The sequence below is a fragment of the Tauraco erythrolophus genome, chromosome 1 (genome assembly GCF_009769465.1).
Source record: "Tauraco erythrolophus isolate bTauEry1 chromosome 1, bTauEry1.pri, whole genome shotgun sequence".
Classification (NCBI taxonomy): Eukaryota; Metazoa; Chordata; class Aves; order Musophagiformes; family Musophagidae; genus Tauraco; species Tauraco erythrolophus.
In genome coordinates, this window is record NC_141465.1 from 30,854,708 (window position 1) to 30,867,716 (window position 13,009).

A 13,009-nucleotide genomic window follows, 5' to 3' on the forward strand; every position below is an offset into this window, starting at 1 on the left:
AGTCTCGAACCTGATCTTCTCCTACAGTGGGCGGTTCTTCATTCTCCCAGTCCTTCTCGCCTTTGCCTTCTGTGACTTGGGCTGTGCAGCTGGAGCTCTTGTCAGTGAAGACTGAGGCAAAAATGTCATTGAGTACCTCAGCCTTCTCCATATCTCAGGTAACCAGGTCCCCCTGGTCATTGACAGAAGGCAACACCTTCTCCTCAGCTGTCCTGCCTGTCCTTCCTAAAGAGCCTGTATCCTTCCATTCCAACACTTCAGTCATAGCATTCATCCCACCACGTCTTCGCGATGCCAAAAAGATCATAGCCCTGCAGGCGCGCACACAGCTCTAACTCCTCTTGTTTATTAATTTATTATTTGCTATACGGTTTTTAAAAAGGACTTAATATTCCTAAAAATATATAAATATACCTGGGGGTAAATGCATTGGGTTGAAACCAGGTCGTAAAAATGGAGGTGGCGGCGGTGGTGGCACTCCAGGAGCAAATCCAGGAGGTGGGATTCCTAAAGGTGCTGTGAAAGCAGGTGGTTGGAGTGCACCAACCACAGGAGGACCTGATGGATGTGGTGGAACCTAAGAAAAAATGAAGGAGGGAAAAATGTGTTACCTCAAGACTGAATAGAGTATTTGTGTTCAGCTGTGGACTGCTGTCTTCTGTGCTCTGTCCATCAAAATAAGAAAATTTAAGCTTCCTTAAATTACTCTGCAACAAAGTGACTTACACAACTGATCTAATTAGCAGTCAAAGAACTCCTACAACTTAAAATATCAACATTGATCTTGTTTGTCTTTGTTCTTAAAGAAAAAATTATTCTCTGTGGTAAATCGATATTAATGCATGCTGGTAACTCATCTAAATACACCGTTTACACAGTAGCTGGAATTAACTTTACCATCCAGCATGATACACTACAATGCACACAACTTTGAAGTGATTAAAAACCTTTTCTTTTATCTTTTTTGCTACCTAAGTCTGTATGTTACATTGGAGTGACTATTGTTTCCTTATTCCCCCCTTTTTAATTCTGATTTATATCAAGTTTTTAATGAAAACCAATTTAAATTAAGTGGTCCCTAGGCTTATATTTATGAGCTTACTATAAAAGCTATACTATAGTATATAGCAGTTTTACTACAGTAATTTTACTGTAAAAATTACACTAAATGTGTGGGAATCAAAAGGAAAAAAGTTTAATCAAAAGATGCTCTGCATTTAAAATTGATCTATGAAGCAAAGACGACCTGTGTGCTCAAGTGATCATAACTGACTCACCCTCATGACCATCAAAATTTCAGAACTACTACACCAAGATCCTTCATAACTCGTTTTTTATTTCTAGAGTAAAGAAGGAAAAGTCTTTACCGTTTTATTCTCAGAAACTGAAAGAAGTGGCATTAAACCAAAGGAAGCAAAATACTCTCCTTAAACCTGGAGAAGAAGCTAAAGCTGCCAAGCACCTGATACCACTTCAAACTTCCGTTCCAAGTATTTTACCAATGGCTAGGCTAGTGAGTTGAGGTACACTAAACTTGTACTATTAGAATTTTAAAATCAAATAATTAAAATAGGCTTTAATTCATTAGGCTTTTAGTTTGTACATTTATTTGTAGTTTTAATTTGGTTATTTATTGGTTTATAATAACCTGCTGATTAAGCCCTGGCCTGAAGTTTAAGCCAGCTCAGCAGCATGTGAGAAACTACTGTATGTGGCACGAGAAATTGCCAGACGTGACAGACAACAACGTGAGAAGCTGACAGAAGTTACAGATGGCACCGTGAGGGATGGCTGGATCCTGCAGGTGGTTAAGGGGGTGTTATGTGAACAACAGCCAAACTTCAGAGAGAAGGAGAAAGCAGCACTGAGGACCTTCTGGGGACCAGGACCTTGCACAGGCAAGCACATTTAGGAGTACCATGTAAGGCCAAGACTACCTAGATGAACATTAACTTTGAGTAACCCTAGAGGTGTATCCATTAATGAGAGTCAAAGCTTTAGAAAAAGTGCTTCAAAGCCACCGTAACCTAATAGTCTCAGTAGGTCTTTCTGATTGAAGAAGAGCCCTGTAAAACAAGGAACAACTGACAAAATTAGCTAGACATAGCGACGATCTGTGACTGCAGCAATGTTCTGTGAAGTGAGCGTTCATGTACAGAGCATGCACGTAGCACAAGGAGCTGAGGAGGGTTATCAAGAAGGCAAAAAGGTTAAAAAGACAGGAAACTTGAAAAGTGCTGTCAGTCCTTCAGTAGTTAAAAGCTGAGAAAACTGTGGATGAAGCATACATACACAATGGCTTGAGAAGGTACAATGAACAGTAAACATTATGATGGAAACAGAATAGAAATAACATTAAAGGAAGATTATTTAGATAAGTATTAGAGGATATTCATACTTCATTATCCAAGCTTAACTGCTGTACTTAATTTTTTCTAAAAAGTTAACTGTCTAATACATAATTGCAGTAAACACGTTACAACCTTCCCTTTAAGCAGAAAGAAAAAAGGCAGTAAAAACTTGTGGTTTGTACACAGAACTTGTGTGTGTTGTAACATATACACACATACACAACATCTAATTTGAAATACAATTTGAGGTGTAAAAGTTTCTCTGTTTGTTAAAGAGATGGAACTAATGGCTAATAAACATTGACAGATAACAACACAGAGGACTGGTGAACAGTTTCAGAATAATAGCTAATGAATTGGATAAAACTAACAAAATGCTACTGGGAAGACTATTAATGAGGAGACAAATATTGGGAACCCCTGGTATTTTACTAGCAACACTGGAAACTGGAATAACTAACCTCTCAATAACTGTAATGGTGACTGCCGGATGCATCTCAAAGAGCATGTCTTGGGGTTTGGCCTGTGTCCAGGTACACCTATTGCTTACTGTCTTCTTACACCTCTCAGATTGACACTCCAAGAAGAATCACTGGCCCTATGAACTAAAGGAGCACAGTCTACCTACAGTGCTCAAGGAAAGTAAATATGTATTTAAGCGCACCTGGAGTCTCCAGTAGGATGACTGCAAAGGAGGAATCTGCCAGTTCCAATAGGAAGGGTACGGGACGGATATTGGATCAATGCACAACTCTCACATCTATTTATAGGGAAAAGGAGCACGTGGGATTGAGAAATATAACAGGAAATCTGGGAGGTACACACTCAACTCAGACTCTGGTTTCTGGCTAAAAACCCATTAAATGAAGAAAAAAAGACTCTGGGTTGGACTGGGAGACTTAGGGAAAGGGTGGCCACAGCACATCCCCTGGACTTCAATGTATAACCCTGGCAAAGCCTGAACCACGGTTCACTGTAAAAGAATGGCAGTTTTGGTAGGGTAACACCAAGCTTTGCGAGGAGAACGGAACACCAATTGCCCAAAACCTCGTCAATGAATGTGCAACACAAGTGGTATCGCAAGTACTACTAACTGAAACTGACTCCCAGTAACCAAGAAATAGACTTAAGTTGATCTTGGACACCACAAAAATAAACACCACTTAAAAATAAACACAGACCTACCCTCAGAGCAGACCACTGAGGTGGACTACTCAGACCTGCAGGAGTGGGACCAGATATAGCAGCAGCTCAGAGATCTGAATCTTTAGGCAAGAAAAGGGCTCACTCCAGCAGCACGACACAACAGAAGTATTCCACGTATCTTGCCAACAACTCGGGACACTGTGGCTGAGAAGATGCTGTGTGTACTATTGAGGCTGAAGAACCAGGCTTACCTAAGCAGGTTATCAATCTAGAAGGACGTTATCAATTTTAACTGACTTACTCCATAGAGGTTGCACTCATGGCTCAAGGTGATACTAGCAATAAGAGGGGTCAGCTCACAGGTGATGTCCAGCAGAGCAGGGCTACAACCCTACGTGTCCAGTCCATACAGGTGGGTAGCACAGAAGGCCCATTCAGGCCCTACCAGAAAAAGGAGTGATGCAGCTCCTTCCCATCTCACCTTTAAGCGTGGGATGTTAGGGCTGTGGGCAGATCACAAAGCTGTTGACTAGGCCCTGGCCTGAAGTTAAGCTTCATGAGAAAGGGCGTTAAGGGCATCACAGGCATAAGAAGCTACCGGACACAACATGAGAAACGGCCGGATATGACAAAAGAGTGTGAGAAGCTGACAAGTTACAGACAGTGGTGTAAGGGATAGCCAGATTTTACAGATGGTTAACAGGATGCTTTGTGAACAACAGCCAAACTTCACAGATAACCAGAAAGGAGGAGCACTAAGGATCTTATGGGAAAAGGACTTTCCCTGTGAGGCCAACAATGCATAAGTAACCACATCCAGAAATACCACACAATGACAATATTACTTAGGTAATCATATAATAAATAGCAAATCTGGGTTGCGATGCAGCAAAACTGAGATCAACATGAAAAAAAATAATTAGGCGAGAGTTGTTTACTTTGGAGGAGATTATAATGGACAAGGGAGGAGAAAGCACAACAAAAGGAAGGTCAAGAAGTGAGAAGAGAGAGAGTAAGTTATGGGAATCATGCAGTCGAAGGTGCGTGAGGTTATCTGTCAGGCAGCCCTATGGCTCGACCACTGCAGGCTGAATCAGGACAACGTGTAAAGCCTGTTCTGACACACCATACACATCAAACCTGCTTCTCCATCCAGTCAGAGGGACCAGGGTGGGCAGAGTGCTTGCCATGGCTAACAGGGGAGCAGCCAGACGGATGGATCGAGCAACCTGGTATCACTGTACTGATGCCCACTCCGAGCTGGACAGCATCAGCAGCCACCCAGCACTCATAACAACCTCCCCACCTCTTACAGTCCTGAACACTGAAGCCAAATACAAATGAAAGCAGTTCTGCTTGCATCAGAGAACAAAAATACATATGCTAATTAAAATGCAATAGTACTCTACAAAGTTATTTAAACAAAGAAGTGGAATATAATTAGCTTTTTCCTTTATGTATTAGGTAACGTTTGCATATTACAAAACATGTTACTTTTACTACTACCACCACTAACAATATCAGAGCTGAACTGAATTTGTAAGTTTTAAGAACTATTTACAAATTATTAAACTATTGTAATTTTATGGCCAAAGAAGACAGCTGCATTGGTCAAGAATAAGACAGCTTAAAAAAAGTTCATAACGAAACCAAAGACGAAGACTAAATACACTTCTCTGATCCCAGCCTTATTTCTGAAAGACACAAGTTTCTTTGCCACAGTAATAAACTGAGGCTGATGAGGCTGAGACAAGCAATCAGCAATAAATTCTGAAACTAGTTGTTTTCTTCTTTACACTTTCTTTTTCAGCATGGATTTTAGAAAAATAAACAAAATCACTACTACTTAATACAGTTAATGGCTATTAAAACTCTCTGAAATTAGAAATTTGACTTACGTGTTCATTTACTAATCCTACCTTACAGCATTTCAGGAATTCTGTGTCAAAACAAAATTCAACATACTATGTTCTCAAATCACATAATTGGCTAAATTACGTAAGTCTTCAAATAATTTGAGTTCTTTACATTTTCTGAATGTCTGCCATATTGTAAATCCATTTTTTTCAAGATGTAAAATGGTGTTATTCACACTTCCACCCATTTTGGAGAGAGTATACTACCATTTTAACAGTGACAAGAAAGCAACCATTACTATAAAAGTAGTAACGTGTCTGTCAATAGGTAAAGCTAAAACAGATAAAACACTGGAGGCAGTAATTATTACTACACACTACTTAAGCTAATGGTAAAATTTCAGAGTGTTCTTTTAGTAAATGAACATACAACATCAGCTATGACTAAAGGACCATTACGACAACAAAGGAAGAGTATGAAAATTTTATATTAAATTCCCAAAGGCTGTTCAAAGAAAGTATACACAAAATGAACAAACATGAAAGCAATGTGCATATTTTAGAAGGTCTATAGCTTATTAAGCCAACAGTGAGGAAAATTAACTAGGAAAACAGAAAAAAATGCAATCATGAAACTGAAAGGATATAATTCATCCCATTAATAAAAATAATCTACGGCTGCATTTTATCCAGGACTGAAAGAACAGATATTAGAAGTACAGTCCTAGAACACTTCGAATAAAGATCTGGCAGACACACACACACACTCTGTCTACACTAGCATAGAGCAGCAACGAGGTTTTGGAGAAAATCCTCCATCGTTCCCACTAACCACGTGCTGACTCAGTTCCCAAGGCTGTTCTGGTACATGCAAACTACATCTCTTTTCAGGGAAATCAAACCAGATGCTCTCCTCCTGCTGGACATAAAACACGCTCCAAACCCTAACAGGTTCGGCTTTTACAAGTCTTCCATTGCCACTGTGACTGAGCAGAAAAAGAATGTTCTTCTATGAGACTGTATTGCTCTTTTACATGAAGAAGCTCAAGTAATGGATTTCAGGTGCATACTTGATTTATGGCACAGGAAAGTTGTCTTCACGAACTGACAGCATAGTCAGCCTGCTAGCAAGAACATTTTTAACCAGGGACAGCAACATGACAAGCGTACACACACACAAAATCAACTAGCTAACATTCATCGTGTTTCCTCCCTCTCTAACTTACATATTGCCACAGTGAATTATTATTTAACGTAAGTTTTGTTTAGATATCCAGAGCAAATGAGAAGTAACTCTCACCTGTGGAGGAGGGTACTGTTATTGGTGCAGGCATGGGAACGGGAATTGGAACAGGTAAAGCTTTAGGTATAGGTGACACTGGTTCAGTATGTGTAGCTTCTGCACCTCCATTTTGAGCTACTTCATTTTCAGACTTCTTGGGAATCCCCTTCCACTCTATACAAATAAAACCCAAACAATACAGTTATCAGCTCAGCAGAAGCAGACAAGTAGTCAAATATTGCCATGTAAAAATACCATGCTTTGTGATGTTTACAAAAACTATGTAATTGCAAATATTCAGATAATGAGAAGCACAGAGCTAAAAAGCACTTAAACATATTTCTGACAATAAAAATTCCAAATTACTTTAAACACAGTACAGCAAGTCACTGAAACATAGCAAGCAAATTTATTCCTTTCATTAGTTATTTAACAATTATTTGCACTGACAGCATTTATACAGGACTCTGAAACACATTATCTGTAATAAAACAGTAAGGCTGTTCTGGAACAAGCTTTCAACAGATTCATTCCACTGCTCTTGAGCATGGCGGTAGCAGCTTTTTCACTTATATGAGAAGTCTTTTCTGTAAAAACAACGTTTTCAAGTTTTGAACAAGGAAAAGGAGAATACAACAATAAAAAAACCACAGCAAATCAAGAGAAACATCAAATATAGCTTTAGACTCATTTTCCAGAAGAAATATGGCTCCTATGGTTTGTCAGAACTTCCTGGGAAAAGACAGCTAAGCAGAAAAAAGGAATCAGTGAAGAGACATTATGGGAAAGAGAAAAGCATTGAGGCATTGAGAAGACTGGAACACATTGAGGTTATGTTTATCATATGTTAGACTTTAATTTAAAATACACACTCAACTTATTTTTTGCGTATTTATCATGAAGAGATGCTACTATTTAGAATAACCACAACCTAATTAGGGCAAATTGGACAGAATGACAAAACCCTGAAATGATGTTTCAATAACTAGACAGCACACCACACAATGGTTAAAACCAACACAGTAGTCTAGAGTATCAATTCAAAGAACTTAAGGCGATTTCCATTTTTAAGTCCTGCGTTCATTTAATATTACTTTTAAAATCACAACAGCTAGCATGCTACCGACTCTATATTCATTTGAAGCTGCTGATTATAGCATTTTCTTGATACAACTGCAGAAGCCTGGTATTTTCACTGCTTACATACAAAATAACAAGAATTCTGTTAGGTCTCTATAAATACAAGACTTGCTAAAGGAACTGAAAATGTCACAAGAGTGAAAACTGTAGGCACTTTTTTGAGAAATTATAAAGTTGCCATCAGCTCAGTACTACACAAGTACTCCAAAGGCATACTCCTTTGCTAGGGGTGCCTGGCACAAACCAGGGCAGGGGACCAGGGTGGCTCTGGGACTAACAAGTACAACACATTTGCACCATGCATGACCATCAAGGGCAAACACCAGTGCAGCTGACAGGTCACCTGGCATGCACATGTATTTTTATCCTAGTCTCTTGATACACACATCTGCACAAGTCTTGTCTGTAACTGCTTACAAACTCTCTCCAATCTACGGGTTACACGCACTGCGCTTCTAGGCCGTTTCAAGGACTTTATATGCACGTCAGAGTCATGAAAGTCAGCTGCATCAGCTTCAGTACACCAGCACAAAGGACATTTTTTTAAAAGCATTTAAAGATATAGCAATACTTTACCTGGACTAAGAGTTTCGTTGTCCAACATTCCTCCTTCACAGAAACTTCAAGATCTTCAGGTTTCACTTTGTCCCATGGTATGTAAGTAACACCTAATTCTACATCCCAATACTGCTTGTAATCTGGCTTTATTCCTTTATTCAAAGCCCATGCAATCTTAGGGGAGAAAAAAATACACGTAGTCAGTAAAATGCTTCAATTTAATTGGATTTAATATTTAGTTCTCACAAAACAGCATTACCATTTGAGGGTAAAAAGCAAAAATAACTATAACTGAAACAGCAGGAAAAATTGGTTAGGTACAAAACACTCTGAAATAAGAGGGGTTTTTAAATCAAACATAGTTCTTATTTCTTGGCTTGACCCTTGCACACCATTTGCAAAAATGTATAAAGTCAGTTTTTTCAAATGTTCCCCAGTCACTAAGATTAATTCTATTTTCCTTTAGGAGACAGCATCGAACTCTAACACAATGTTCTACAAAAAGAACTACTTCACTAATGAATGTGTTCTTCCTTATTTATTAGTGCTCCGTTGGGTTATCATATATAATTAAACAAATAATAAGACAAATAACCAGCCACAAGATAAACAAAGTTATAGTCTACTGTAATGACTAAAAGAACATAATTTTTGCTGGTTAAATAGATTATTAGCGGCAATCTTTCAAGGAAACTGATACAAGTTCCATAGTCACATTACAGAACAGGAAAAATACTTATCAATCCAAAAAGCCATCCATCTACTTAAATTTACAGAATAATATATTCAGAATAGATAAAATCTAATACACCCAAAAGTCTAGAACAGATGAAAAAGGATTACAGTAATTGCAGTAACTTTAGAATAGCCTGACATTTTCCAAGAAGTACCTTTATAGATTTCTGATTGACTTTGAAGTTTCCTCGGCTCAGTTTTTGTAGGGCACGATAAGCATCTTGTCTGTGAACCATCACAATATAGGCACATCCTCTTGGCGGTATCATCTGTTTGTATTTTAAGGAAAAAGAATTCATTTTGCTAGCACATTACCAAGTAATGAACAACATACAAGTGTTCAATTACAGTAAGCTGGAACATCAGCAAGTGTATCAAAAAGGACTATGGAAGTATGAAAGAGAATGTTAGTTTAAGAAGCTAAGATAGCCATTATCTTCTGGAAATACAAATTTCTAGCAAATTAAAAGCAACTTCTTACGTGGAAAGTTTTAAATTCTGTTCCATGTGAGAATGTGGATGACGTGTATTTAAACCTCTACAATTGTTAAACAGTAGTGTTCATGTAAATGCTGTGGTTTGGCAATTAGTTACTTTGTTGGACGAAACAAGACACTCTAATACCTCACTTCATTTCATATACTGCAAGCTGCCTGCTGCACCTCTGCATTCAGTTTTATCTACAGTTTTGTAATGATTTTTATTGTTTGTAATGCACTTGAGAAAAAACTTCTATGTTGTTTTACAAAACTTGGGAATAAGAAGAAAATTACAATCACTTCTTTTTGTTTGTTTAAATGAAATTATATAGCTACCGAAACAGTTATCATTTATATATAAAAATATCCTTAAATACAGCAAAGCATAACAATAATTCTCCATATTCATGACTAAAACGACAGAAGAGAAACAAGCAAAGGAAACAAGAACATCAGCTGAGAGTCCACATTTCTATAATCAAACAAAACGGAGCAGACAAGAAGCTAAGCAGCACAGTATGTAATTCTGTACCCATCCCCTCAACAGCCCTTTCTCATTCAATTACCTCCAGAAAAAGCATGATTTTTATGAAAATGGGATAATCTTCTGTATTACCCCCACAAGCATTTTCAAATTGCAAGGAACTAAAGCAACTGCCTTCTTGTTTTTCTACAAAGAGGCCAAATGGATTGAGTTTACACCTTAGAAAACACAACCATATAGTAAATGAGAGCTCTTGACTCTTTGAACGAATCAAAAATAAAGCTGTCTTAAAACAGCCTGAAAAGACTATTTGTAACCAAGACATATCAAAGTAGCTTACACTGCACCATTTATACTTACATTTATTGATTCAATTGGGCCAAACTCCTCCAAAAGACTTCCAACATCCTGTTGAGTTGTCCTTTTGTCAAGTTGTCCTACCCAAAGCGTAGTACTACAAACTACAATCAAAGAGTTAACACAGATTGCTAAAAGCACTTGGAAATACACATACTACAAGCCAAAATGTCAATATAGTTATTTTAGAAGAGTCAAGTTGTTCCAATGAAAAAAAACAGCTAATCTTAAAGTATATATTTTCATCTTTAGGAGTGTTTGACAGAAACCTCTTTTTCTTGCCTACCTGGAGCTGTGTTAACAGTTAAGCTCTCAAGTTAACTAATATTAAAGTGACCTGCAAGTTCTGATGATGGTGAGCTCTGCAAATCATCACAGAGAGGAAAAACATGCTTCACTGCTAACAATGCTCCATGAAATATCCCAACACATACAGTGGATATTTCATAACAAGGCAGCTCACTCTTGTTTAGTATGAAATCCAAGTTATGGGCCACCATCACAAGTGATGGATGATGGTACTTACTGCAAGATGGTAATTAGATTGTTTATAGTGATACAGCCACTATAGCAAGATCTTCCTCCAGAACGTGGTGACAATTCAACTACAATGAGCAACAAAACTTTTAACCTCTTTAGTGAACTAGTCAATCCCATTTTTCTATATGGTTAAGTGAAAAATTAGGCACCAGTTTTTTCTTTCAGGAAGGAGTAAGCAACATGCATATCCCACTTCATGCGTCAAGGTAACAAAATAGCAGATGAGTTTAAAGCATCACATTCACTGAAGACTACTATAGCAATGTTTAATACTCATCTATGGTTTCCCCACTAAGTGATATAAAACTGCAAACTTAAAAAGCCTTACGTGACAGAATCTGGGACAGTTGTTGGCAAAAACATATCTTACACCACTGCCAGTAAGCTTTTAATAAACAGCTACTAAGCCTTTGAATACCTTTTAAACTAATGGTATTGTCATTCACAACTCACATATTGACTAGTTAAAACTCTTTAGTTTTTATCCCTATAGTATAAAAAAGAACATTCTCATTTTCCTTGATGACTCTGGAGAAGACTCCACACTCCTCAGGAATACTCAGAAAAGAACTACTACATTTTGTCTATAACACAGGCAAAGCCAGGATTATTTCAGAAATCCGAACATTAGACTGTATGTTTTCCAGGTCAAAGCTCCCCTCCAGGTTTGAGACACACAACATTGAATCATTAGAAAAGTCGTAACAATGCGCTCAACTGTTCTTCCTCAATCTGCTTTACCTTATATGTCTCGAAGGAAGGAAAAGAAAAACATAGTGTTTCAGCTTTTTCTTTCCTCATTTTACAGCCAAAATATTTCTGACCTGGAGATATTCCAAAAATGCCAAACTGTCCACTATGAGTAAAAGCAGTACAGGGATGTGTGGTGAATTCAATTCTTATTAGCTTTACAACAGTTCAAAAAATAAATCACAGTACAGTTTACTTCTATCCTGTTTGGATGAGTCTTGGAATCCACACCAAATAGCATTAAACCAAGTAAAAGCAAAAAAAAAAGATTAAAAAAACCCCACACATCAGATTAAGAATTGTTTCCTGGGATATTCTGAGCAGGTATCATATACTGAAGGTAAATGAACTTGTCAACAACTGAATTAAAAAAAAAAAAGTCTAATAGATACAAGAAGTGTATTTCTTTAACGTTTACAGTTTTTCTAATACACCTGTTTGTCTTCTTTGTATTCCATTTTACATAGGCATAGTATCTGTTGTAGTATCTTCAACTTCACAGAACTCTAAAAATCATTGAAGAAAATACTGGGCACAGACAAAAAAATTCCATATATGAACCGGGAAGATGTTCAGCATCTGAAAAATGGTATTACAAGAATTTGCATAGTTACACCAACAATAAGGAGAAAGAATAAACTTACCGCTAACAGTTTCTGACTTGATCTGAGGAAGGCCTTTGGACCTGCGTTCTCTCTCCCTCTCACGTTCACGTCTTTCTTGGGAGCGAGACTTAGGAGAGTGTCGGCGCCTATCCCTGGACCGAGATCGGGACCGACGATGACGCGACCTTCGAGACCGGGAGCCAGATCTTGAACGTCTCCTTTAGGTGACCTAGTTTAAAACCAACAACCACTTCTGTTCAATCTTTCTGACCCAGACATTGACAGATAGATAACTATTTCAGATGATCTATTTAAATAATCAGGCAAGAGCTCAGCCAATAAAAAAACAGATAAATCCAAGTTCATTCACATGCATTTAGAACTAGAATAAATTATTACAGTAGCTTACTAATGTACTCCAGTTGAACAGTTGATTATTTTTCAATTTCTTATCTTCTGTTTAATTTTGTATTGAATCTGACTATCGAAACTATGTCAATGTTAACATAGAGAAAAATTACATCTGCTTAAATAAGGAAAATGTTATATTGAGTTTACAAAAGAATGGCTAAAAAAGAGACTAAAATAAATTCTGTCAGTGAAATTGTATTTATATAATGTTCAAGTTCTAAATCACTGAAGGTCACAGTATTGACGGGCATGGAAGTTAGTCTCTGTCAACAGAAGAACTGTATAGATATCCAATTTTCCTTGGAAGGTAGATGA

The 13,009-nt window shown here is 37.6% G+C and overlaps 1 protein-coding gene across 1 annotated transcript in view; it reads right to left on the reverse strand.

The window, feature by feature from the left end:
* SCAF4 (SR-related CTD associated factor 4) overlaps nucleotides 1–13,009 on the reverse strand; it is a 48,667-nt gene that overhangs the window by 12,325 nt on the left and 23,333 nt on the right. Inside the window, 8 exon segments of the mRNA XM_086617673.1 lie at nucleotides 415–577; nucleotides 6,654–6,665; nucleotides 6,667–6,809; nucleotides 8,352–8,396; nucleotides 8,399–8,507; nucleotides 9,224–9,337; nucleotides 10,392–10,492; nucleotides 12,323–12,501. Coding sequence (XP_086473799.1) covers nucleotides 415–577; nucleotides 6,654–6,665; nucleotides 6,667–6,809; nucleotides 8,352–8,396; nucleotides 8,399–8,507; nucleotides 9,224–9,337; nucleotides 10,392–10,492; nucleotides 12,323–12,501 — 866 coding nt within the window.